Source organism: Neurospora hispaniola (assembly GCF_033458365.1).
Source record: "Neurospora hispaniola strain FGSC 10403 chromosome Unknown B0T23scaffold_1, whole genome shotgun sequence".
In the NCBI taxonomy this organism is placed as follows: Eukaryota; Fungi; Ascomycota; class Sordariomycetes; order Sordariales; family Sordariaceae; genus Neurospora; species Neurospora hispaniola.
The window spans coordinates 3,693,843-3,718,660 of NW_026944406.1; the positions used below are offsets into that span (position 1 = coordinate 3,693,843).

General features: G+C 51.1%; 8 protein-coding genes across 8 annotated transcripts; 3 read left to right on the forward strand and 5 right to left on the reverse strand.

The window, feature by feature from the left end:
• Positions 1–1,843: 1,843 nt before the first annotated feature.
• Positions 1,844–2,518, reverse strand: B0T23DRAFT_22758 (uncharacterized protein). Its single transcript, XM_062833824.1, has one exon. It carries the CDS (start codon positions 2,365–2,367, stop codon positions 1,891–1,893), a length of 477 nt encoding a protein of 158 aa, XP_062697282.1. The 5' UTR covers positions 2,368–2,518; the 3' UTR covers positions 1,844–1,890.
• Positions 2,519–6,850: 4,332 nt separating this feature from the next.
• B0T23DRAFT_22788 (carbon-nitrogen hydrolase) lies at positions 6,851–10,114 on the forward strand. Its single transcript, XM_062833828.1, has 4 exons — positions 6,851–7,289; positions 7,357–7,683; positions 7,749–7,761; positions 7,813–10,114. The coding sequence occupies exons 1-4, from the start codon at positions 7,145–7,147 to the stop codon at positions 9,845–9,847; spliced, it is 2,520 nt and encodes an 839-aa protein (XP_062697283.1). The 5' UTR covers positions 6,851–7,144; the 3' UTR covers positions 9,848–10,114.
• A 46-nt stretch (positions 10,115–10,160) lies between these two features.
• B0T23DRAFT_370421 (P-loop containing nucleoside triphosphate hydrolase protein) lies at positions 10,161–11,811 on the reverse strand. The gene is made up of 3 exons (XM_062836593.1): positions 11,588–11,811; positions 11,296–11,516; positions 10,161–11,198 (listed from the first exon to the last, which is right to left on the reverse strand). Exons 1-3 carry the CDS (start codon positions 11,689–11,691, stop codon positions 10,450–10,452), a joined length of 1,074 nt encoding a protein of 357 aa, XP_062697284.1. The 5' UTR covers positions 11,692–11,811; the 3' UTR covers positions 10,161–10,449.
• Positions 11,812–12,369: 558 nt separating this feature from the next.
• On the reverse strand, positions 12,370–14,043 carry B0T23DRAFT_22811 (arginine biosynthesis protein ArgJ). The gene is made up of 3 exons (XM_062833831.1): positions 12,802–14,043; positions 12,468–12,746; positions 12,370–12,406 (listed from the first exon to the last, which is right to left on the reverse strand). The coding sequence occupies exons 1-3, from the start codon at positions 13,902–13,904 to the stop codon at positions 12,379–12,381; spliced, it is 1,410 nt and encodes a 469-aa protein (XP_062697285.1). The 5' UTR covers positions 13,905–14,043; the 3' UTR covers positions 12,370–12,378.
• A 480-nt stretch (positions 14,044–14,523) lies between these two features.
• On the forward strand, positions 14,524–16,150 carry B0T23DRAFT_370424 (Der1-like family-domain-containing protein). Its single transcript, XM_062836594.1, has 4 exons — positions 14,524–14,807; positions 14,904–15,082; positions 15,144–15,241; positions 15,600–16,150. The coding sequence occupies exons 1-4, from the start codon at positions 14,758–14,760 to the stop codon at positions 16,056–16,058; spliced, it is 786 nt and encodes a 261-aa protein (XP_062697286.1). The 5' UTR covers positions 14,524–14,757; the 3' UTR covers positions 16,059–16,150.
• A 335-nt stretch (positions 16,151–16,485) lies between these two features.
• On the reverse strand, positions 16,486–17,958 carry B0T23DRAFT_425104 (uncharacterized protein; the record flags this gene model as incomplete). Its single annotated transcript, XM_062839889.1, has 1 exon — positions 16,486–17,958. The coding sequence occupies one exon, from the start codon at positions 17,956–17,958 to the stop codon at positions 16,486–16,488; it is 1,473 nt and encodes a 490-aa protein (XP_062697287.1).
• Positions 17,959–22,778: 4,820 nt separating this feature from the next.
• B0T23DRAFT_425105 (uncharacterized protein) lies at positions 22,779–23,510 on the forward strand (the record flags this gene model as incomplete). The annotated part of the gene is made up of 2 exons (XM_062839890.1): positions 22,779–23,269; positions 23,354–23,510. The coding sequence occupies 2 exons, from the start codon at positions 22,779–22,781 to the stop codon at positions 23,508–23,510; spliced, it is 648 nt and encodes a 215-aa protein (XP_062697288.1).
• A 122-nt stretch (positions 23,511–23,632) lies between these two features.
• On the reverse strand, positions 23,633–24,622 carry B0T23DRAFT_22952 (uncharacterized protein). The gene is made up of 2 exons (XM_062833855.1): positions 24,228–24,622; positions 23,633–24,018 (listed from the first exon to the last, which is right to left on the reverse strand). Exons 1-2 carry the CDS (start codon positions 24,404–24,406, stop codon positions 23,856–23,858), a joined length of 342 nt encoding a protein of 113 aa, XP_062697289.1. The 5' UTR covers positions 24,407–24,622; the 3' UTR covers positions 23,633–23,855.
• Positions 24,623–24,818: the final 196 nt, after the last annotated feature.

Below are 24,818 nucleotides of genomic sequence, written 5' to 3' on the forward strand. Positions count from 1 at the left end.
ACTTTGGACAACCAGGCCTTAGCCGCCCGCTGGAACCCAGGAAACCTTGCCATGTCACGTCACTTGTTGGACTTGAATGCCGTTTACAACCAGACATGAACAATGTGCGTGACGAGGGCGATGCAGCGTGAGTACCTAACCTATCGCATAGTTGATGTGCCGATGCCGCACTGGCGTCCAGTTGCCGACGCGCTGCTATCTTCGCCTTTCGCTAGCAATCAACAACACCATCCACAGGCACCATGGGTATTGTCTACCCGGTTAAAGCCATTATTATCACTCCGTGTTCGATTCATGTTTCGGAGAGGTCTTCGACCCAGGATCGAGCCCAATCAAGGCTATGATGGCGACGTCTCTAAGCACGACACATCATCTCGACTACCAACTATGTACTCCTTTGTTGCCACACCTTTGGCGGTTCTCGTTCCATCATCCGGTCCGTCAGCGAATGACTGCCATCGCACGGCCTCGGCGTGCACACGGTACACGGCACCACAGAAGGACCCAGCAATTTGGTATTGCCGCTGTACTGCACACTATAGGTTGATAAACTACAACCGTGATATGGCTCTGGGGCCGAAACGACTGAAGATTCTGTTTTACTGATATCGGCCCTACGCTACCACGTATTAACCTCGCTGCCTGTTGCTTATCAGACTCTCGACTCAATTCGTTGGGCGAGTTCTTACCAAGAGACCAAGAGATTGGGGAATAGTAACTCAATATGGTGAAAGGGGACTTGAAGGAGAGGGCAAGAGGCATCGCCTGATGTCTGCTCGTCTTGGACACTCGCCGAGTGTGGAAAGGGAGATGTCGTTCAAAGTGCATCTCTCCAGCGGACATAACCCTTAGGTTCAAGCCAGCTTGTCGCTCACCACTTGACAGCAAACGTCCTGCCGCACAGTTCCAATCTGTCATAATCCATCACTACACGCGCTGAGTTCATTGCTGATATCAGCATGCCCCGCTTCGGTCAACTCAACACCTGGGACCTTGGCCAAAAAGCTTGACGATGCTTGGGTTCGCTACTGTGACACTTGATACTCATAGCAACACCACGCATGCAAGTCGCCTACGGGTCTTTCACCTGATTCGACGGGACACTCTTTTGTTGTCCGAGCAATCTGGTGCTTCTTCGGCGTTCTATGCAGGTGGTAGTACCTAGTGTTTTACAACCGTGTCGCTGGTATGACAGGAGGAAGTAGTCTCAAGCATGACATGAGCGATATGAATAGCTCTTGGTGACCCTTCGATCCGTTGCCGCTCAGCTTCCCCCCGATACCGCCGCCCCGGCACACTTGATAGTGAAAGGGAAGTAAAGAGTGCTGGACAGCCTTGGGATAGATTGAGCCCCTGGTATTGAGCTTGATGGGCCGAGCCGCTGGAAGGGGAGATAACCGTACCGCTTTTCTCAACCGACAGAGTGATCTCTGTTCACAACATACTCAAGACAAGAGCATCAAGAGTCAATATCAGCCCCACGGCATCTGTGTCGCGGTCTACCCCTGAATTCCCATCAAAGGAGAGGGTGTCTGCCCAATATACAATAAAACTGGGACCAAGGAGTTGGACTTGTTTACATCCACGGGCCTCAACAACTGCAATGTAATTTCATGTTCAATAGTCTGTCCTTCTTTCCATCGAGCTCATCAGCTCTCAACAGACAACTAATCGTGTTGCTGCCTTTCAACAAGGTCACGAGCGAGATTCAATTAACACCTTCATTCAGATTGCTATACCCCAACGTGTCTTCCCTGCTCTGCTTTGTCGTTTATTCGATGATTCCTTCCAGCTAGACAGAGCACACCTAACGACGTTCTTGTTGTTCCCGAATTTCCCCTCCCAGCCATTCCTCCGACTTCGAACATCCGCCAAACCTTCCAACCTCTCTCACTCAGTGTACTTCCAATACAACCTTTCGAACCTCACACTCTTCAAAAACCAATCCTCTTTCCCCTCTCCATCCTTCCCCTTAACCCACCGCTCATGATAATGTCCACCCCCGGCCCCTTGCCACCCTGTCTCACCCTCCTTTGGCGCCGCATGATAAATGACTGCAAAGATAACCTCGTATTCATCCTCACTGATGCTGGTGAACTCTCCCGCCCCCGAAACCAGATGCATCGTCTGTAGGGCTTTGAATTTGTCGGAGAAGTATGCGGTCCAAGACGCCAGGGAGTCGAAAGCCAAGGTGACGGGCCCTGCGGCGGACGGTTCGACGATGGGCGAGGAGGAGAAATAGTCGATGAAATTGAAGGTACAAGAAGGGAGGATGAGGGAGGTTAGGAGGGGGAATTGTTGGGTGTCGATGTAGCGGCAGTAGCGGAGTTTTTGGGATTGGATGCGGGATTCTGCTGGGGATGACATTTTTGGTTGGTCGTAGATTGGTGCAATGATGGTGGGTGATGATGGCTTTGGGCTGTTGAAGGACTCTTTTGCCAGTTGATGGATGCGGTGGGTGTTGTCGTTGATGCGGTTGGCTATGTGTGGTGGTGGTGTCGAATGAATGAATGAGATGTGTGCCTTTTTTTTTTTTTTTTTTTTGTTTCGTGGATGTCGGTTGGATAGATGGTGGATAGTGCGATCTGAGCGAGATGATGACAATGGAAGAAAGATAGGTAATGATGAAGTGACGAACCACTGGGGCTTCTGGCTTTGTATGATTTTATATGACTCGATTCGGACAGCTCGTCGACAACGTCCTCGTTGTTCCTTGTCCTGGCAAAGAGGCTAGAGGTAATCAGAGATTTCCATCCGAGACCATTTTCCTAATTCAGGTGCTACGAAACAAGGACCTTTGCGTATGCCGGTGGTTTTTTTTAAAAAATTTTTGGGGAAGCATAATCGTAGTTGATTCGAGTTGAGACCCAGCTTGAGACTGTTATCCCAAAGGGGAAATATGGCGCAACAAATGTTCGGCAGGATTACCAAACACAGACTGGGTGTGCTGACATGCTGACATTTGTATTGACTTCATTGGCAATGTTTGCGGACCAGGCCGGTTGGATTGATCGTCGCCTAAAGAAAGAAACGAAGTTCACAACTCCATGACATTATACATTATCATCTGTACTCCGCAGATTTGATGTGTGTACGGCGTTGGAATCGGGGACTAAAGTTCTTTGCTTTTTGATGGGGACCCGAACCCCGCCTGAACCCAAATTCCCCCACGGAAGGAACAGGACGATAAGACGCACGTGTGTGGCGGCGCTGGCAACGGTTTCATCATCTTCTGTGCCGCTGAATGGCGGGATCTCCCTCGGTTACGGGGACTGAGAGAAATAAATAAGGTGTTTTCTGCGGCAACTTAACGAAATGACCTCAAGAAAGAGATACGAGGGAAAGGTAGGTAATGTGCGCATTGGTAGAGCTTCATGTTGTTTGGGGACAGCGTTGCTCTACACATCGGTCTACATTGCTGGGGCAGGTAATAGTGTTCAAGAGAGGGCTGTTGAACGTCATTACAGAGTTGAGACTGTAGACGATGGGCACATGAAGAGGAGCAAGGCATCATGGTTTGTGATTTTTATTGCGACAATCATTCGGAAAGAAATCCTTCAGTTACTTCGTATCGGAAGATAGACTACCTACTCAGTGGGCGTAGGTAATACTTCCTCCACCGCCACAGTCTCCGTCCACCCCTTCTTCTCCCCGCCATCGTAAGCTGCTCGACAACATTTACAGTCGCGTCCCCCTCATCACCATCCCTCATCACATAGTCCTCAGCTTCCACATCTCTCTTCTCCATACTCAATCAGCGTCCCCGCTAACAGCTTCTCATAGAGTCAGCTTCCGGTGATGGCTGGAGCTTGTAAAGGTGTGAGAGGTCGAGGGTTGCAGGGCCACAGGATAGAAATAGCGTCGCGTTGAAGATGGCATGGTAGTTCTCGGCTATCTTCCTCTCGTAGCCGTACCAACCCATAAAATTGTTGGTGGAATGGTGATGGCGCACGTGGAAAACATGTCGCCCCGAACGAAGTTCATCTTGAAGGCAGCCACGTTGGGATGGTTCTGATATTTGCCTCGGGCCTCTCTCCGTAAGTCACGGACAAGACGCTTCATTGCTCGAGGTTCCTTGGGGTCACGGTATTGAAGTTCGTCCATTCGATGTCGTCAATAGACGTGCACTTGTCTGTAGCCACATGGGCGTCGATGACTAGGTACAGCGATTGACAATGAAGCCACATAAACTACCGCTTTCGAGGCTTTATATGAAATCGCTATATAGATGCCTAGGGAGCTCAAAAATCACAACACAGGGGATCTAGCTTGTAGCTAGTCCACCAACCCCCATCATCCTGATCCAAGCTCAGATCGCATATAGAAAACATGCCGATAATCCTCACATCCCGTCGGTTGTATCCAAGTGATACATTGCAAATGTTCTCTATGCGGGGTGCTCGGGCAACACTAAACTGCTCACCAACATGATAACTGTGTTCGTATTTAGGCAAGAAGCCGAATCATCCTGACACCTCCTTTTGCTGTAACCTTGATAGCGATGCATATGTGCCCCCTTGGAATTTCTAGAGAGAAGATGACGGCTCATGTTGATGTCTCCCCAAGCATTCAACCGAATTCAAGTCCAAGATAAAATTCATGATCGACTTTTGGCAGGGCGGACACTAGTATGGTCCTATGAAAATGGCATTTGAGCGCCAACATTGAAATCTCGAACGTGAGAGCGAAGGATTTGGTGGAAGATATCCTGCACGGTGCTGCAGTTTAACAAGTGAGACGGGGTACGGTACCATTTAGGGCGATTCGTAGAGCAACAGAAATGGCTTAGCGTGACGTTGGAGTATGGTTGTCCAATCAAGATTGTTTGGTGTATGGTGTAATTGCTACACCTTCACAATATCTTTGTGCCCTGGAGATAGCTATTGAAGTGTTACGTTGAGGAAGATACGTTTGAAAACCCCGTGTCTCGTAATAATTTCCGGTGCCGTAGGCCGGCCGGAACTAGAAGGCACTGTCAAAGAGCGAACTTCTCTTGAGTTCATGAAGCAACCTTTGGAAGGCATTCATTTCGCAAGTGTAAATATAAATTCTCCTGTCCATCATGAAATGAGACAGGAAACACCAGCAACCTTGGCGCTCCTGTTCGCTATATCCTGTTCACGAGCAGCTCAAGTCTCAATACGAAAATGAAAAGATCGAGATGGTTGAATTTGTCGAGTGACGTTGAAAGCAACTCCGAAAGGCGGTAAGTGACCATGCCTAATACGTGTAAGAACTGTGGATCTGGGTGTCGTTGCTAGTTGACGGTCACCTGGATGGCCGCATGATATGACGGCGCGTTAGAGATGGAAGTTGGTCCTAGCTCGTTGTTGATGTAGGCGGGTGACATATAAAGGATGTCCAACTCGCGGATGTGTTTGGTCCGTCTTTGACTTGAAATTGGATGTTGGCGTGAAGGAGTTATTGATCGTTGAATTGGAAGAAACGTTGCTGGAGGTTGAAACAAACTGCGAACCGACAGTGTAGGGTGGTTCATTACCGCTTTCTGGCCAATCACAGGGCGCATATAAGCCAAGAACCAGATCACGCTTCTAGTGTAGCTCTGTAGGTACACTACGGATTGGGCGACACATGGGCATCGAGTCTGGACCTGCATTTGACCATCTCGCATGTCGCTGCCGTCACAGTCACCTTGCCTTCTCACATCCCTCTCATTTGCTTTCTCTCGCTGCCATCACGAACTGATGTCTAACCCACGAGATGTTGATGAATGAGGCAAGGCCCCCTCCCCCGGGAACCGCTTGGATCTGTAAGAGCGGGGAAGCTCTAGGTAAACACTTGCACTGACGAGCCGCCGTACAAGTGCCGGCTCGGGACAGGTTTCCGTGCACAGTCTCATATCATGCAGGTGCCCCTGGGGAACAGTTGACACAAACACCTGGGAAAAGCTCTATCTTTGCTTGATCCCATTGATTCGGACAATTTCTCGTTCGTGTTCCTGGTTCGGCGTGGCGCGGTTCGCCATTCAGCTATGTGAATGTGACCAGGGCAGTCTAGACAAAATTTTGTGAAGGCAGAGTGTGACGGGGCCCTTGAAGATTTGATCACATTTCCACTTGCCATGATTCTCGTGATCTGCACTCTCTTCTCGCACAGCATTGGCAGCGACCCTCCAGCGCTGTCCCGCTAGCGCAGGCTGCCGAGATCTCTTGCAGGCGAGAAGTCAGGGGCTCGGGACAAGCCAAGTTACGAGCAGAGGTACCGACCAACCACATCTCGCCGTGAGGGTACCCCGTGGTCTATCTGAAGAAGCCTAACAGACGCAGGCCCCATCGCGCCATCTTAATCATCCCACTCCCTCCGCGGGTGCCCGCCAATGCCTTCCTTCCATGGCAGACATTGGCAGTCCTAGGAAACCCAATGGCGGCAAGAAGGTAATATGATGGCAAGTCCGCTGGCCATTCACACTTCCAGGTTGATCAGTTTTCTCATCGCCCGAAAGAATGCCGTGAAGTACGAACCGTGACACAAGCTCTAGGTACGGGGTGGAAGCGTCCTGCTGTGTTGCATATTTCCATGCGCCCACCGTCTCCATCTTCCACTTGTTCTCTGCTTCCGACTCTTTTCAGTTGCATCGAATTCGAAACGAAACAAGAAGAAAGAAAGAGTGCAGTTCGTGCCTCTTACACCACCTGGACGCCCGCATACATTCTTGGGCAAAAGGGTCCAAAGTTATCCTAGCGGAGGTCCAAGACGCCCCCGTGTCACCACACTTTCCAGCTCAACGAAACGAGAAGGACGTGAGCAAGAGGATTTCAATCCAACGAAGGACGGAAGCAACCAACGCCTCAGCCCTTTACGCCAACTGTGCCGTTTCTACCGCCCCTTCTCGCCTGTCTTGTCTTTGATCCAGAAGTACGAGGCACAGCTCCGACCGTCTCCGCAAGCCCCCCTCAACGAGATATCTTTTAAATATCCTTCGTTTTTTCAACACCATCAGCTCTGGATAATTCCGATCCTTCGGCCTCACTGTCGCCAAGGTCAGCACTAAAGCAGCGTCTACGGCAGTTACGAGACAACGCTTGCTGCGCCAACAACGCACGCTCGACCACATAATAAGTCAAACCCACCGGGGAAAAAAAAATAGAAACATCAACCTACCAGTCTATTTTCCATCGTCATCATGCGCATCGGGTGTCTTCAGTTCGCGCCCCAGGTTGGGGATGTCTCCAACAACCTCAGTCGTGCCGACGCCGTTTTGGCCAAGGCCAATCAAAGGGAATTGGAGGATCTAGACCTACTTGTTCTTCCTGAAATGGCATTTTCTGGTAAGCAGCCTCCATTTTCTCATTCAGCACCACGGTCATTCCACGTGGGAACTAACATTGCGCAAAGGATACAACTTCAAGTCCCTAGAAGAAATCCAGCCCTTTCTCGAACCGTCGGGATCCGGCATCAGTGCTTTGTGGGCACGGACAAATGCTCTCAAGTATGACTGTACTGTCGCCGTTGGCTACCCCGAAAAGGTCGGGTCTTCGGGTTCACCGCGTGGATCTTCCCCCGAGTACTACAACTCACTGCTTGTTGTCAATGGGGAAGGCGAAACCGTTGCAAACTATCGCAAGTCCTTCCTTTACTACACCGACCAGACTTGGGCCCTGGAAGGTGGAGGATTCTATGGCGGCAGGATGGAGGGCTTCGGCAACGTTGCCATGGGAATCTGTGAGTATTTCCGATCCCAGTTGTAATTGACTACTCAAGAGACTGTCGTACTAACCTCTTCACAGGTATGGATATCAAGTATGTCCTAGACCCACTTCACTGTTGTTGTACGTAGCTAACATGTGACAGTCCCTACAAGTTCGAGGCACCCTGGCATAAGTTCGAGTTCGCTTTCCACGTTCTTGAAGTTCGAGCAAACCTAGTCATTCTTTCAATGGCATGGCTTACCCACGAGGATCCATCAACTTTTACTCCCCTTTCTCAGGAACCGGATCTGGCAACCATGACATATTGGCTTCAACGATTCGAGCCTGTCATCCGAGACGAAAGCGACGAGGAACTCATTGTTGTGTTCTGCAATCGCTGCGGCATGGAAGACGACGTCTTATACGCGGGCACCAGTGCCGTCATTGGAATCAAGAACGGTGAGGTGTCTGTTTATGGACTCCTCGGCCGTGGTTCCAAGGAGTTGCTGGTCGTCAACACTGACGCCCCGCCCTATGGAAAGCTCGTCAATCGCCCTGACGCCGCTACCGATAACAATGAAGAGCACATGCCCAAAACAACCCCTGGCACTACTGGGAATCCAGTTTCTCCCGACCTAGCCAACACAACCTCCCTTGATTCCCCTGTGAGAACACATACACAACCAGAGGCAGCAGTGCAAGCCGCAGCTTCTAACAGACATATAGGGGGCAACAGACGCAGCCCAGTCGAGGCCAGAAAACGACCAACCTTGAACATACCTACGAAGCCTCCTCGCTTCGTGGCAGACGAGGAAGAGGATTGTAGTGATTCAGGCACGGAGAACTACGCTGATTGCCAAGGCGACTGTGGAGGATGTGACAGGCATGCTTATGTAGGAAGAGCAGAAGCTGTAGAGAGCCCGGTATATCCCAGTCCGACTGTCATGGCCATGCGACCCAAGCTTCCCATCCACAAAGGTGCACGTACACTCCCGCCCATTACTACCAAGCGGTTGCCATCTGGGGTAAAGCCTGGAAACTATTCTACTAGTCGTGATCTTTATACTCCTCCCATCACACCCTACGACGATGCATCGCTGTCAGCAGCCCGCCGAATACCCTTGCCCTTTTCACCCGCTGTGGACACACCGGTTGAACCAACCTGGCCCGTTTCGGCCAGGACTGACTATAACGGCCAACCATTCCACACTCTTCCCTCCGGGCCAGCCAGCAGATCGACAAACATATCTGGTGGCAGATCCCGTAATTCGAGCCGTGCAAGGGGCCCAGAGATGCTCTCACCAATCACAAGCCAACACCCCTTCCAGTCAGCACGCACAGGTCCAACGGAACGGGTTCCAAGGCGGGCAAAACGCGAAGACGAGAAGGAGCATGAATATGGCGAGTTAAGCGTGGACAGGGCTGCAGCACGAAAGCCGGCCAAGACGGGTTTCGATGACCTCTTCAACACGATTCCCATCGCCGCAAGTCCCAGCATTTTCAAGACGACATTTTCCGAAGCAGAAATTATGAACAACCAGCAGCAGCAGCGTGCCGGCCAAACAGTTCACATGAGACTAAGGGACGAGCCACGACCTCAAGTAGCTCCTCAACAACGTCCCACAGTTGAACGAACGGCCTCTAGACTCAGGAGCACATCAGCCTCAAACCCCAGGATCCCACCATCGTTCAATTATCCTCCACCCCCGGTCCCGCAAACGCCCCAATATACTCCTGCTTCTTATACCTCGAGTTCCCGCTCCTCGAGCAGAAGCAGGCAGGCTTCTTACACGAGAAGGGGCAGTGAACAGCGCACAGTTCCGTCAACACCGAGCACCCCCAGCCCGACAACGCCGCATCATTATCACCAGCATCATGTGCTGCCCGCTACATCCTATGGCAGCAATAGCCATGTCCAGCAACCACATAAAAGAATGCCACAGGTTGTTGGTATTAATGATCATGATGATGAACCCGAGGCGTTTTACGGGCGAGGACCGGTAATACCGGTTGGAGGAATGACGGGAGGGAGGGATAGTAGAGGTCGAAAGATAACTACCCAGCAGCAGCCGTCTAGGAGGACACACTCTGTTGATCCTCATCGCCGGGAGCCTGCTGCCGAGAGGGGACGCAAGGGTGGGGCTAGGGTCATTGGGAGGCATTATCCTCTAGATTTGTTGTCGCCTGTTTCTGTATGAAAGAATATTAGTGCAGGGCATCTCGAAGAACTTACAGATTGCGATAATCTTCTTTTCTTTTTTCGGATGTGTTGAGAATGAGATTGATATGTCGAGATTGTGTCGAACGACTTTTTCTGTTACTCTTCTTGGATGGAGATTAAGATAGCTGGCAAAGAAAAGAGGGGTGGGACTGGGTCTGGAAAATATCTACACAATATACCGGGCAACCGGCTTGGTAATATGAAATGGAAAGTGAAAGATTCACTGACGGTACCAAAACTTCACGTGCCATGTTCTATATACCTACTACCTTTTCTGGGTAACTCTTGGATATCTCACGAAGAAGGACGCATCTAGGCATTATCCACTCAATGGAATCCTCTACATTTCATGCTCCGCTACCGGCTACACCGCAAATGCTACATGCTAACCACCTATACTCCTTTCTCTGTAGTGCAATATGCTATGCCAGTTGACTAAACATCAAAACCAACGCCGAGTAAACCATTCAACTCATAGCTTTCGCTCGGGTATTATCTTTTATGAACCTCATTATTCCTGCCCCAGCATCACCACCTTCGCGATTTTGTTTATCTTTTGTTCGAGAAGCTCCCCCCCTTTCACTTCTTCGGTACCACAAACTTCTTCGGATCCATGTTCAACTTACATAACCTCGCCACGCACCCGCTCAACTGCAACAGTGTCTGGACGCCCTCCAAAATCTTCATATGCGTAAACCCAATCTCCTTGATGAACTCGAGCTTGGCGTGCTCGCTCAGCGTCGGAATCGTCTTTGTGACCTTGAACATGGTGCTGATAATATCATGACTGGAATACCCCAGGTCCCACAGCTCCCGCAGCCCGTCCAGAGCCGCATCAACATTACCCTCGTAGCAGGCCTTGAGCATCGCCTGCACCTTGATCGGGTGCGGGCTATCCACAACTTTAAAGACATTATCCCCGCTCACGAAGCCGAAGCCGGCATGTGTAGATTGCAAGTTATTAATCGCCTGCCGCATGTCTCCCTCGGCGCTGAAGACCAGCGCGGCCAGGCCGTCGTCGCTGTACTCGACTTTTTCGGCTTCGATGATTTGCAGCAGGCGTTTGACGACTTGCGCGTCGGTGAGCTTGGCGAAGCGCAGGATTGCGCAGCGGGATTGCAGAGGTTCGATGATCTTGTTGGATTGGTTGCAGGCGAAGGCAAAGCGTGTGGTGTTGGAGTAGATTTCCATTGTGCGGCGAAGCGCTTGTTGAGCGCCCGAGGTCATGCTGTCGGCTTCGTCGAGGATTACGATCTTGTGCCGACCTGGGGGGAGGGTGACTTTCTTCTGGGCGAAGCCTTTAATGCGCTGGCGGACTACTTCAATGCCTGTTTGGGTTTTGGGTTGGTATGTCAGTATGGGGGGTGTTTTGTGTTGTTGGCGTAGCTCATAGCCACAGAGCTGGATGCTCTTGTCCTTTCTAACCTCGCTCGTCACTGGCATTCAACTCCAGCACCGCCTCCTTGTACGCATCACCTAGTAATTGCCTTGCCAGACACAAAACACTCGTGGTCTTGCCGATACCAGGCATGCCTGAAATAATGAAATGGGGCATGTTGCCCTCCTTTGCGATAATCTTGAGGCGCTCGATCGTTTCTGTGTTGCCGACCACATCGTCAAGGAAGACTGGTCTGTACTTTTCTACCCTGTTTGTAACTGCGTGTCAGCCTGATGCCCTATGGAGATCAAAAGTTCATTGAATCCTGATTAGACTCACCATGGTAGCTCGTAGGTCGGGGAAGAGCTTGCGGAGACCGAGGTTGCTGCCTTGGAGATGGAGGTTGAGGACTCGCCCCTCTCCTCTGCTTTGGCTGATGGCATTTTGGGTGGACAATAATCGAATTTTTCTTGTTCGAATGGCCTGTTTCAAATCCCCAGATTTCTAAGTGTTGCGATCCTCGATGGTGTTGTTTGTTGGTTTACGATTTCTGAGCTGTCTGGAGGAAAAGGTCAATGGCGCGGCGCGACGCGTCGCGTTTGATGATTTTAAGTGGTTTTGCATGGGTCTGGCCGAGGTCGTTGTACCCTAACCCTGGAAAGCAAACTCTCAGTGTCTGACCTTGTTCCTTTTGTCTTCCACTTGATGGGATAAAAACCAAAAAAAATCATGATGGTTGCTTCGAATCTGGAGGTTCTATAACTCTTATTAGACTAAGCTTCTGTTCAAGCCAGCGTTGAGAAGAGCTCAGTCTGACGTTCCCACAAACATCTATCCAGAGGCCTCTGGTAGCACATCCCTTCGAGTAACTCGACACATGTGCGTGCTTTCCTATTACAGAATTCGCTACCTCTATGCTTAAGTTGCGCAAACCACCCTTAAATTGCTGTATTACAGAGTGTGTTCATTTCGGAGATGTGTGGTCGGGGTGGCGGGCGACGTGTGCATATTATGGAAGAGTACGAATAAAAGAAGGGGAGGGCACAGAGTATGGCATAAACGAGCCTTTTCTATCCTGTCTACCTCCGGGTATCCTCCCCAAGTACCAGTAACGCCTTATCAGTGATTTCTTACGTGCGGTAGTCTCCATTAATGGTACTGTTCAGATCTTATGTCAGCAGTCTGTCACCCAAGCTCGAATGAGGGCGGATCAACTTACATGTACTCGTGGCTGTAGTCGCAAGTCCAGTAGGTAGCCTGCTTGTCGCCAGTTCCGAGTCTGACAAGGATCTCAAGGTCCTCAAGCTCGAGGATCTCAGCAGCACGAGCCTCATCAACCTGCTCAGGTTCGCCGTTGACGAGCAGCTTCAGCTCAGCAGTGCCGTCAGTGGGGATGAAAGAAACGTTGGTCTTTTCAGGGACGACCTCAGGAACATCGTTGACGGGAAGGCCGGGCTCAGAAACAAGGGAGTAACCAGTAGCGCAGAGGATACGGCCCCTAATGACAACGTTAGTAGCTGCCAAAATGCATAATATAATTCGCCGCAACTTACCAGTTGGCATCCTTGCCGTAGAGAGCAGTCTTCACCAGAGGAGAACGGGCAATGGTGCTGGCAATCTTTCTTGCGGCCTCCTCGCTAGCAGCCTCGGCAACGCGGATAGTAACAAACTTGGTGGCACCCTCGCCATCACGGACGATTAGCTTGGCAAGATCGGTAGAGAAATCGGTCAGGACAGTCTGGAAGGCATCGTAGTCGGGAGTGTTGGCAACGACTTCCTTTCCGCCAGCAGCACCATTGGCAAGCAGGGCAACAGTGTCGTTGGTGGAAGTGTCTCCATCGATAGTGATGCTGTTGAACGAACGGTCGACGGCGTGCTTGAGAACGGCGGGCAGTACGGTGGAGGAAACGGGAGCATCGGTGGCGATGATACCGAGGAGGGTAGCCATGTTGGGATGAATCATACCGGCTCCCTTGGTCATGCCGGCGATGCGGTACTCGACTGAAGGGGAGGAGGGAAGCTTGAAGGACCGGGAGATGAGCTTGGGGAAAGTGTCGGTGGTGCAGATAGCCTTGGCAGCCGTGAGCCAGTGATCGTGGGTAGAGCCCATGGCCTTGTGAACCCGGGGGATATTGCTGGTGATCTTTTCGATGGGCAGACGCTGACCGATGACACCAGTGCTCATAACGAGAGTGCTCTCGCTCTGGCCGAAGCACTCATCGGCGGCCTGGGCCATTTTGCCGGCGTCCTCCAAGCCCCCCTTACCAGTAACGGCGTTGGCGCATCCCGAGTTGACAACAACACCTTGAATACCCTGGTTGCCCTTCTTCTGCAACAAGCTACGACTGAAAGTAACGGGGGCGGCCTGGAACTTGTTCTTGGTGAAGACGGCGGCGGCGGCGCAAGGACGGTCCGAGGCGACAAGGCAAACATCGGGCTTGGTAGTGTTCTTGGGCTTGACGCCTACGTTGATGCCGGAAGCCGAGAAGCCCTGAGGATAGGTGCCAGAAGTAGGGACATACTTCTTCTTAGCCGCGGGGATGGAGCCGCTGACGGGAGCCGAATAGGACCTGGACTGAATTTTTTGAAGAGTACGAGTCACTTGGGCACCTGATTGCCTCAATTGGCTGAGAACACAGCCGTTGAGGCTCTCCATAACTGCTGCGAAGTGCTGAGACTGAAGCTTCCTGGGGAAAATGGGTGGCTGGAGTTGGTGATTCCCTTCGAAGAAAGTAAACAACCGAAAAGGCGCAATTCAGTACCTGTTAGGCCACAAGGGTACACGGTCCACGATGCGCCGAGCGCGGTGTCGAAACTAGTGGGAGATATCAAAGTGAGCGCAGAGAAGGTTCACGATGGACAACCCATATTTGAAGCACAAGAGTTATTTTTTTCAAGATGTAGACGGGCCCCAAGGCATATTTTTTTTTATCTTCATGTGTTGTCCCTCGAAGTTGGTTTCACTTTATTGTTATTAGTCACAGCTCGCAGCAACCATTGAGAAGTCGCAACCATACATGGGTGTTGCCGTCAGGGCAAACAAGCGACATCAAGCGAAGCATTATGCCACCGGCAACGGCTCCTCCTGCCGGAGAGGATCGCCCCGAGCGCCGGAGAAGCGCGTCCCCCCCGCGCTTGCCCTGCCAAGACACGGATCAATCACGGCCAGAGCTCCAACTGCCCCACCAAAAACGCAATTGCCCCACCCAAAGCTCCTGGCTTCCATAAAAGGGCGTTTTCGTTGGCTGCAATTTCTTCGTGCTTCCATTCCCCAAAAAGACACGATTCACTCAACGTCTGTCTTTGCCTCTCCAGGCAGCGTTACATCCCACCGCTGCCTGTGGCTTTTCCCCCCTTTCCACCTTTTTTTTTCCTACAGAGGGATGCCGACTTGAGCTTCTTTTGAGAAATCGAAGACCAAGAATTAGCATCTTGCTTCCAGTCCCCTTCACAACACCACACCACACCACATCACATCACATCACACTGTACGCACAGATCTCGACAAGATGTCGTCTGAAATCATGGCGGCCTACTGGCAGGCGCCACCAATGGCTAGGTGAGCTTTGCCGTCTGAGCTGGTTTCTTCCCACGCCCGATATCGTGTGCAAGAGCTGGCAAAGAGCATCCATGAACACATACCAACTTGCTTCAGGACATTGGCGACGGCCATTCTCGTTACTTCCATCATGGCCTATTTTGGGCCATTGCCGATCAGCTGGATCTACTTCGATGAGAGCAGACTCTTCAAACTGCCGCCTGAGGTATGGCGTCTTGTTACATCTTTCCTGCTCAGCTCTCCGCAGCTGGGCATTGTGTTGGATCCGTACTTTGGTAAGCAACCCTTCCTCGAAGAAAACTTCGTGGTCAACAAGGATGCTAACCAGAATCGCAGCCTATCTGTACTTGAGCCAACTTGAAACCTCAAACCCCAAGTTCCAAAGGAAGGAAGACGTCCTTTGGTATTTGATTACTGTTGGTGGTTTCATCATTGTAGGTTTGACATCTCTTTTTTCTTGTTTTTTTTCCCCTCTTGACTACACCTTTTCCCTCAAACCCGTCACAACACACATTGGAATCCTCGGAATATCTGCCCGCATAGTGCAATGCATACAACTATTGCGGTTCCTGGAACCGAGGAAGATTACCGCTACATCTCAGCCGCCCATCATTCGCAAAATACCGGGTGGGCTGCGGTGTGGCCATGGTGGGAATGCTTTGGATGACCCGAGCAATATACTCCGTGTGCTCGGTGTGGTTTTTTAGCGCCCTACATTTCAACACTAAGCATCCGTGTCTTTTGTTGCCATACTCCAGCATTTCTGTTAGCAGAATTGCTAACAGATGATAGATCGTAAACAGAATCTTCCTGGGTGGGTATTTTTTCCTCCAAGGATTGATCATTGCGCTGTGCTACACTGCCGTTCAAGATGCCCGCGGCGCGAAGTCGAACTTTTTCTTCTTCACGGTGCCTGCGCAGCTGATTCCGTATTGCATGCTCCTCTCGTCGCTGCTCATGAACCCCGCGGTGATCCCTCTTCAAATCACCGGTATTCTTGCTGCTCACTGGCATGACTTTATGACCCGTCTGTGGCCCGAATTCGGCGGCGGTTCGAGCCTGCTGCCGACGCCCGCTTTTCTGTCTCGTTTTGTCGAGACGCCGCGAGTGTTCCGCCGCGAGTACGGTACTGCCATCCGTCCCGGTTCTGGCGCTCCGTCTACAGGTCGTACTACAGGTGCCTCCACCGGCTCGGTGCTCCCGGATTCGTGGAGGACTCGGGGTTCAGGTCATCGTCTGGGCGGTGATTGAAAGTGGTTTCGCATGAGAAGAGTTTGAAATCATGCGGATATGTGGTGGAGGGCACGGACAGAATGGGTAGATCGATCCAGATAGCAATGATAATCTGATATATCGTTGCATGTTCTGTTTATTCCGACATCTGTTGGTAACATTGCTATAGATGGATCATGAATTCAAGTACAGCAAACCCCGTCCACATTCCACAGGCAGTAAACTCCACGTCCCAGGAGGAAACCCGCCTACTCGGGAGCCAGAAGGTAATCATCGTATCTTTCCACAACGAAAGTCCCTCCGTGAAGAGTGCCGTTTCCTATACACCAAACCAACAGTAAGATCCAAATGAATATACAACGAATCGAAAATGGTCTTCCCGGTCGACAATCTTGAGTACTAACCCTTACTAATTAATCATCAGATCACCAAAATACCAGACAAATCACCAAATATCACTCTCCCTCCCAATCTCCACCTCCTCATAATGCCTCCCATTATTCCCACTGTGTCTCTTCTCCCGTCTTCCACTTTCTCCTCCGTGTCCCGGTCCTTGATGATCACCACCAAAACTCCTCGATCGATCTCTACCCCCCCTACTCCTCCCTCCTCCACTTCCCGGTGCCAGAACTGGATTCCCATACTCATCCACATAGTACCCCCCATGCTGCTGCTGCTGCTGCTGCTGCTGCTGCTGCTGTTGCTGTTGCTGATGATACTGCTGATGAGAATATTGAGGAAACGCCAGCGGGCCACTAATAGACATATCCTCCATCCCGCTCAGCGGGCGGTGGTTGCTGGTGGACATTACCATGTCTACCATGAGACCACCACTGTTCTTTCCACCGCTCAGGTTGCTGCCGCTCCCGGTGGTTTGGTTGGGGTTGTTGGGAGAGTTGTGGCTGCTGCTGTTGTGCTGCTGTTGGTGGAGATTGAGTTGGGGAGGAGGGAATTTCTTCTTTTTGTTGTTTTTGATGGGAAGGGAAATGGTGGGCACGAGACCGCTTCGGGTGGTGCGGGAGGAGGAGGAGGCGACAGAGGCGGGGGTGGGGAGGGCCACGGGAGATTGCTGTGGTTGATGCGGTTGTTGTTGTTGTTGTTGGTGATATCCTTGGGATTGTTCCTGTTGCTGTTCATGGTAATGACTGTCTTCATCGTCCTCTTGGTCCGCTGAGGCGAGACGAAGTGCGGCGGAGAGACTACGCTGGCCTTTGGCGTCCTTCTCCGGATCCGCTGCGTAGTAGTTCTCGTCGTCGTAGAAGGTGGTCGCGCCCGTTCTCCCGGATCCCGGTGGAGAGGGGAAGGTCTGCTTCTCTTTGCTTCCCGTCACCTTCGGATCGTTCTCCCTACTTGCTCCTGTTACGGTGGCGGTGACAGTGGATGAAGAGCCGCGATAGGCTTGCAGTGGCATGCTGTTGCTGTCTGTGGTTGAAGGACAGTACACCGGGTTGCTGTTGTCTTCGGAGGGTCGACGAGTGATGGGTTTGAGTATTGTCCCACGAACCACTGCCTTGGGAAGATATGCTGGATGGGTTGGCATTGCGCTTGCCATGTCGTCTAGTGGAGGTGACTCTGGGTTTTGGGTCCGGGGGTCTGCTGAGAACTGGGCGGGAGTTGAGTGCCCGGTACCTCCCTGTTTGTCCATCTTGTAATCCAAAGTGTAGGTTGGAGCTCGGCGAGGAACTGGCCCGAATGTCCTCCCCATGTGGTGCTGGCCCCGTTGAACAGAGTTGACATACTGATAATACTCGCTGTCTTCGGCATCATAGCGTCGTTGTCGTCGATAGTAAAGGACAAATAGAGCAGCACTGGCCAAGAACAGCGCCGCCGCCCCGACAGCTATGCCGACGATAGCCCCGGTGCTCAAAGGCCCTTTGGTGTCTCTCCGGACAAGGGATGTCCATGTCTGTGTTGTCATGGTCAGACACACAGAGGATCACTTCTATGTTCGACAAGAAAGAAGGGTGCTGGCGTTAAAAAACGGTTACTCAAGCGTTAACCTTGTTCAGATGTCGTCCGGTCCTTGGCCATCTATGCAGGCGTTTCTGTATATTAGAACTCCCTGTCGCTGCCTTGTAACTGGGCAACACTCGAAAGGAACCCGGGGACGCTAAGGTCGTTCTCAAGTCGAAAGAAGTCAAAATAGACGGACGAATCAGTCCCGAGGGGAGAGGAAAGGTAAAGGCAACCACTTGGGGCTTGGCATAGTCAAGTACACTGAGAATATAATGTAAGTAGGAGGAGCAGGCTGGCTGTTGGGACTCGGTCCTCCGCTGATCTTACCTCCAAGGTTACACGGCACAGTAAGACTGCCTTGGACGGGCACAAGAAGACGAGGTCACCATCACCCGGGCAGTTGGTACTGTAGTAATACGCTGCGGTAAATAGTGAGGTAGTGACTAGTCACATAATATCGACTAATATCCAACAGTGATACTAATGCAAGACAACTAGGATATCTTGAAGGACTAATGTAAAGAAAGTGAAAGAGTAGCATTGCGAGTATCGACGATCTTACCTCAAACTAAGCTCCAGACAGCCAGATTCCTGAGCTTCCGGCAGGGCCACAGCCATACCGATATGAAGGTTTTGTCCAGGATTTGCCGAGTGAGGCTGTCCAGTCGGCAGGTTTGCTAGAGGGCTCCCGCTGAAAATGGGGTGCTGCAGGTGAGAGCAGAGGCCGCGAAGGGTCGGGTGTGAAGAGAGGGTAGGGCGCACTGGCTGAGCTGCGGGAGACCCTCGACTTTGGCCACACCCGTTGTAACACCAGTTCTAGTGGTTCCTACGTGGTGTCGACTGCGGACCATGGATCCGATCCGTCCTGGGATTGGTAGACTGGCATCAGAGGTGGTCGAGGCCCTTTTTCCCAGGGAAGTCCCGTCTTTCTTCTCATCCCTTGGCTTGTTTGGTTTATCCATCTGATGGATGGATGGGTTGGGACAGTTGGGACTTTTGGCCTGTGGTGGTGTGAAGGCATGATCCAATCATGTTGGCTCGTCAGGAGGGCGGGATATCGGGATGGCCTCCAACGGTTTTCGGGTCTCCAAGAGGCAACCGAGCGTGGGCAAAAAGGATACGTAACAGTCACAAGTCTGGCGAGTCTGGTTAGCCAACTGTTTGTTTGCCTCGATCGCGAGCCAGTTAGGGCCTGGTTTGACAAGCGCTAGAGTGTGACATTGGCAAAGTTTGAGCAGCACGCAGCAGAGATTTCTGGAAGAGAAATGGCAGTCGAGAATACTAAGAGGAGAACAGTGTTGAAAAAGAGTCCAGTCACTGCCAAGCATGCGCACAAGGTGACTGGAGTAGGTTGGGTTGTCAACTGGAAGTGTCAAAGTGCGTGCAAGTGGAAGGTGACCGTTGAAAGTGGACACCGGAGGGCATCTGCAATCAAAGATGGGGGCCCGGACTGTCCCGCGCTAATCTCAATGGACCTTGACGACCTGGAGCTCGGGCTGCAAGCGACACGCGCACGGACCATCTCCAGATCTCTTGCCATCACCGTCCAATGGAGTTGAGGGCTGAAGATCTGACCCTGGGCTCAACAGCGAGTAACAGTTCGGCACTTCACCTTTTCGTTTTCCCAGATGACAGCCAAATCTCGGAAGACGATCATGGATACGGAATCCTTCTGAAGGAAGTGAAGCGCACAATCATCCGGGGACATCCCAATGGTGAAATGACCTGTCGGCCTTCTATAAAAGTCGAAACGAATCCACATGGGCGCGGGCGGCACAAAACGACCGTTGTCCTTAGCGCTCCCGTTGCTGATCATCCCGTCCATGGCTGATTCACCATTTCCGTCCCGCTGATGTTTTTTGCGTGACAAAATTGAAACCGAGACTTGTCAGAACGGAAGACCAACACGAGCTTCTCCGTTCCCGGAATGCCCTCCCATGTTTTACCCCGAGCTTCCCCTCCTTCCCGACACCCTTCGTGCCGATCAATCAGGCGTGTACACTACAGGACTGTCAGCAGTGGTCGTGTGGGGGGCCGAACTCGCGACCCCAATGATCCTGGCATGTTGGCCTGTCTCTTTTTCTTCTTCCCCCCTCTCTTTGTTCGGTCTCTTTTCTGCGATTTTTGCGAAACCCTCTGGCTCTCCCCATCGTTCCTACTATGTAACTTCCATTTCCATCTTAGGAGGCCCGTCTGCCCCATCATAACACCATGCAATATGTACGGCCCGATATGCGTCACTATTGAGGTTGCAACGCATCTGGCCGCCTCCACCCTTTCTGGGTGCGCCCATCTTTTGAGGACCTCGGTTGCCAGTCTCAAATGATCAGGGAATACAGAAGTGTCTGTACCTGTAAAACGTAGAGACTGCTGACTGTCCGGGCTGCAGCATTTGGCAAGATTGGCTGTTACTCTTCGATAACTCGGTAACTCCTCTTCGGGTTCACAGCAGCCTTGTCCAAATTTCCTCGTCTGCCAGTCGGGATGCTACGTATGAAGGAAGAGGATGAATGCATGAAGGTCTAAAGACATGACCAACTCAGCCTGTTTATCTCATGTTCGATCCTCAAAAGACAGCAGGTGTTCGCGCCGGACTACACGCAGAATGCAGTATTAATCGGCACCCATCACTCGCCAGTTCTCGCCGGTCATCTTTGAGAATATTTCCCGGCTATCTGGTTCACCCTCAATATGATACGAGAAAATGCATTACGCGATGGGCACAATGCTTAACCGACCCTGCTAAGTCGCCGGGTTGTGTTCAATATAGGGAAGGAGACAAGGGAGATCAGCAACAGTAACGACCGGCTTGACATCCGCGTAATTAACGTTGCATTTTCTGCGGCAGCCGTCTGTAAAAACCTCTCTGTCTGATCCCGTTGGTTCCTCGGACAGCTTGTCTATATAGTACAATATTGCCAGATCCGTGCCGTAAAACACTTCCTATGTACAGTCCAGTCAACTTTTCCATACGTTTATATAGCTAACTAATACATAGAGGTAACTCTACCTTGGATACGCCATCTCTACTATCCAAAATGCCATATTATATCCTGTTAATGCCTTTTGATTTATCTGTATAAGCTTTAGGACTATTCGAAAAAGATTTCGTCTAGTGCACTATGTATACCATACTACTAAGAGGGCCTAGTGTACCAAGCTAACAAACAAACCAGCATCGGACTGTACACCATGAGGAACCTGCGCAAGTCGAACGGTTTCGGCCCCCATCTTTATCTGTTTTCTGCGCCCCCGAGGAACAGAAGCCTCGGCAGAGAGGTCTCAGCCCCAGGCACAGCCATCACTCAGATATAATGCTTTAGACGAGGCCTTCAGGTTGTCAGCTGTCCCCAAACAGTTGCGGTAATACTACTTACTGACCGGGTCAGTTATTTGCACTTTCATGAGCTTTGAATGCTCGAGTCGCGGGTCACGTCTACGTATGGTTCTTGGTATGGCACATGTTCTGCCTGTCACTGAATCAAGCTCCTCCGGAGGCTTACAAACCGAATAGCCAGGACATCTAAAGGCACCGGGCGCTTGTTATCAACAAATTGGAGGACAATTCCAGGGACATGGCATAGTTAAGCCTTATCTGGCCCCTAAGGTGCCGACCGTTCACAGCAATAAGTACGGAAAGGTCTGAAGAAAGTCGAGAAACTCGCATTTTGCCTGTGTGGTAGTTATTTCTTACGCTTCTAGCGCTAGCTGCCACGCCACAGTAGCAAGCACCAGTCCCCCCCTCCCCCCGCGTCTCTCCTTGGCGATATCATGAGACCGTGAGGGCAAAAGAGCCAAAAGACTCTACAAATGTGCAGCGCAGGGCAGAGTTGAGTTCGGTAGTTCGCCATAAGGGATAAGTCGGCCAAAAGACAGCACTCAAACGGTTTCAAACCAATCAAAGCGCAAAGCTTATGGTTTTGAAGGCCATAAGCTGCCGGTCCGGTATGTCGGTGAGCTCCAAGAAGCTTCCATCCTCACCTTCACTACCGTGCGAATTTTCCAAATCACTTCAATTCTTAGACACCATTGGCTGGACACCAAAATCTGTTGCTTGGATATGATCTATCAGATTGTACAAGCTAACTAACGACTTGACAGTCTTGGTTGTCCTATATCTCTCAGTTCACGGTACTCTCTAAAAAGTCCTGATTGGTGGGAGTTCGGGAAACCATCGTTCTCCAACCTGGAGAAACACGCTGGAATTGAACTGTCGGAAGGATGATGAAGTTACAACGTACCGCTGGCGAACTGGCTTCAGATGAGGCTCAAAGACAGCCAGAAAGCCATCAAGCCTCATTTCCCCTTTTTGTCTGCAATGGGCGGGCAAGCGCATTGTCTCTCTTCTCACGTGAACCCTGTCTTCTTTTTCCTTTTCTAGCTCCTCGCACCCTTCTACTGCGCGTTTGCCATATCAACATCTACAATGGTTATGCAACCTGGACAATACGAAGGATCTCTAGTCTCCTACGATGCATTGCCTAATGGTCCGACGTTGACGACGACACCACCAACAAATCGTTAGCCCGCCACAGGCTTAGATTGTGATGGCAATAATCAAGCCAAATCTATGGAAGGTGGGAAAGCAACGTTGTCGAAAAGTAAGAAATAAGGGAGAGTCGAAATGTATAAATGGACAACGGGTTCCTGCATGGAAGAGGAAGAAGAAGAGTACACAGCATCTCAGCATCACAATCACCATTCTCCTATCCTCCGCAACGACTAACCCCCAAACTCCATCACTTTCCGGCTCAGAACAAACCAACAGGAAAGCACCCAACGATGCAGCTCCAGACCGTCCTTCTTTACGCCCTTCTGTCGGGCCTTCAAACTACCCTCGCCAACCCCATCAGCGAGGTCCGCGCCCCAGGCGTGCTCCATGAGGTTACCAAGCACGGCAACAAGAAGGGTGGCCATGGCAACGGCGGCGGCAATGGCCATGGGAATGGACATGGTCACGGTAACGGCAACGGCGACGGCGACGGCGACGGCGACGAATGGGTAGACCAGGGCCCCTGGTGGTCTGTGACAGGCTTCTCTCGTCACTGGAACGATACCACGCACTCGGTCGAGCTCAATTTTGCCATCTGGGATTCGCGGGACAATAAAGAGGTGCCCTGCATTGTCAACGCCCGCATTCCTGATGGACAGAACTACAAGTTTGCCGAGTTCCACTCACTGCCCTGCGTCAAACCCGATGTCGGGGCTGAAAAATATTTGATCTCGATGGGATACGTTGAGTATTTTGATGCGGGTATCATGAATATCTGCGAGTGAGTTGCCTCTTTCTTTCTTTTTCCTAGACGGTTCGATACACTATTGATTTGTGGACTATGCTGACAATTTCTGATTTCCAGTACCACTGTGGTCGACGGCGGACCTTCAGCGTCGACTTGGTTCTCGATTGAGGCCATCAACAGGCCTAGGGAACGCTTTTTCCCTGACTTTTTGAGGGTCCCTGTCGGGTTTACCGATCTCGGTTGTGTGTACGACAAGAGCCCTTACCCATTGTAAGTGGTTATGGAGGCCATTACGGATGGTAATGATGATGATGAAGATGAAACCTGGAGCGACTGATTGGGTTACGAGAAATGAGGAAGTAGTTAAAATGACGAATATCATGTACACGCCGGATATGACTTTTAGTGGGCTGTAGTTATGCCGGTATCAAAGGTTGTTCATAAAACAAAGTAAGAAGTGAACAATTGGAGAGAAGAGAGAAAAGAGAAGAAAATGCCAACCGTTTCATTCTCCACGAAACCCCGATCGATCCCTCGACCCAAACGGGCCAATCCTGATAATCCCAGAATTCTCACCAGAGCCTGACTGACCCCACTGCCATCCCCCTCACTCACTTACTCACTCATCATCTTCATCCTTCCCATACGTCTCCTCAAACTGCTTCCACATAGCCTGATCTGCCGCTATCCTCCTCCTCATCCTCATGGTTTTCTCGTACTCGCGGATCCGGTGATCCGCCTCCAGCATACCGCCCAGTACCATACCAGACATTTGTATGTATCTGCATTTCTCATTTCATCAGTAACTGTTCCCCTCTCTTGGGTCACCTAGTCAAGGTCACATGGCATTTTACTCGCGATCCAAAGCAGATAAAGTAACAGAACAACCCAGAATATGCAACGGGTGATAAAAACTGAGGAGGAACTGACAGACAACAGGGAACAAAAAGAAAGAGAGAAAAAGGAAGGAAAGAAAAAGGAGAATACATACACCTTGAACTGAATAGTAAACCCCCTATACATCGGAGACACGGCGTATCCAAGTCCGCCCAACATCGCCGAGGCCACACCCCACTTGAAGGCTCCGGACAAGGCGCCCTTGCATGCTTCCCATGAGGCTTGGTTGGCCTCTTCGTGCTTCCTGGTGTTTACGTCGAGTGGCCTGGACATTTTTGGTGTTTTGTGTGTTTGCCTAAGAGAGAGAGAGAGAGGTATATGGCGTAGGTGGAGGCAGTGTGAATTGATAATGAGGGACTTCCTGGGGTGGTGGTGTTTGGAAGGGATTAGGGTCGTTGAGCCTGACGGTTCTTGTTCGAATTTGTTTCGTTCGGCTTGTTGGTTGTATAAAGGTCGATTTGGGGTGGTTTGGTGATTCACTCTCGGAAGGCCGTCTCCCGGAACGTATGAGATGTGGAGTGAGTCGTTGCCGGTGGATGCAACTAATAGAGATGGTTTTGCTGCCGATTTGTCTTTTTGACGAGCTGAACGTAACGTTATTCGTCTTTGTTTGATTACAGACGTTGTCAGCGTGAGGCTTCGGTGTCGTATAGTGTCTTTTGGGTATACAAATCACCAAGAGGAG

Excerpts from the sequence above, each read along its gene's own strand:
- B0T23DRAFT_22758 (XM_062833824.1), bottom strand. The coding sequence starts at position 2,367 with ATGTCATCCCCAGCAGAATCCCGCATCCAATCCCAAAAACTCCGCTAC.
- B0T23DRAFT_22788 (XM_062833828.1), top strand. The coding sequence starts at position 7,145 with ATGCGCATCGGGTGTCTTCAGTTCGCGCCCCAGGTTGGGGATGTCTCC. Across the intron at positions 7,290-7,356 it reads TCCTGAAATGGCATTTTCTG|GATACAACTTCAAGTCCCTA; the intron begins GTAAGCAGCCTC and ends CATTGCGCAAAG.
- B0T23DRAFT_370421 (XM_062836593.1), bottom strand. The coding sequence starts at position 11,691 with ATGCCATCAGCCAAAGCAGAGGAGAGGGGCGAGTCCTCAACCTCCATC. Across the intron at positions 11,517-11,587 it reads CCGACCTACGAGCTACCATG|GGTAGAAAAGTACAGACCAG; the intron begins GTGAGTCTAATC and ends AGTTACAAACAG. Across the intron at positions 11,199-11,295 it reads GAATGCCAGTGACGAGCGAG|GCATTGAAGTAGTCCGCCAG; the intron begins GTTAGAAAGGAC and ends AAACCCAAACAG.
- B0T23DRAFT_22811 (XM_062833831.1), bottom strand. The coding sequence starts at position 13,904 with ATGGAGAGCCTCAACGGCTGTGTTCTCAGCCAATTGAGGCAATCAGGT. Across the intron at positions 12,747-12,801 it reads TACGGCAAGGATGCCAACTG|GGGCCGTATCCTCTGCGCTA; the intron begins GTAAGTTGCGGC and ends CGTTGTCATTAG. Across the intron at positions 12,407-12,467 it reads GACTACAGCCACGAGTACAT|TACCATTAATGGAGACTACC; the intron begins GTAAGTTGATCC and ends AGATCTGAACAG.
- B0T23DRAFT_370424 (XM_062836594.1), top strand. The coding sequence starts at position 14,758 with ATGTCGTCTGAAATCATGGCGGCCTACTGGCAGGCGCCACCAATGGCT. Across the intron at positions 14,808-14,903 it reads CAGGCGCCACCAATGGCTAG|GACATTGGCGACGGCCATTC; the intron begins GTGAGCTTTGCC and ends AACTTGCTTCAG. Across the intron at positions 15,083-15,143 it reads TGTGTTGGATCCGTACTTTG|CCTATCTGTACTTGAGCCAA; the intron begins GTAAGCAACCCT and ends CCAGAATCGCAG.
- B0T23DRAFT_22952 (XM_062833855.1), bottom strand. The coding sequence starts at position 24,406 with ATGTCCAGGCCACTCGACGTAAACACCAGGAAGCACGAAGAGGCCAAC. Across the intron at positions 24,019-24,227 it reads TTTACTATTCAGTTCAAGGT|ATACATACAAATGTCTGGTA; the intron begins GTATGTATTCTC and ends TGAGAAATGCAG.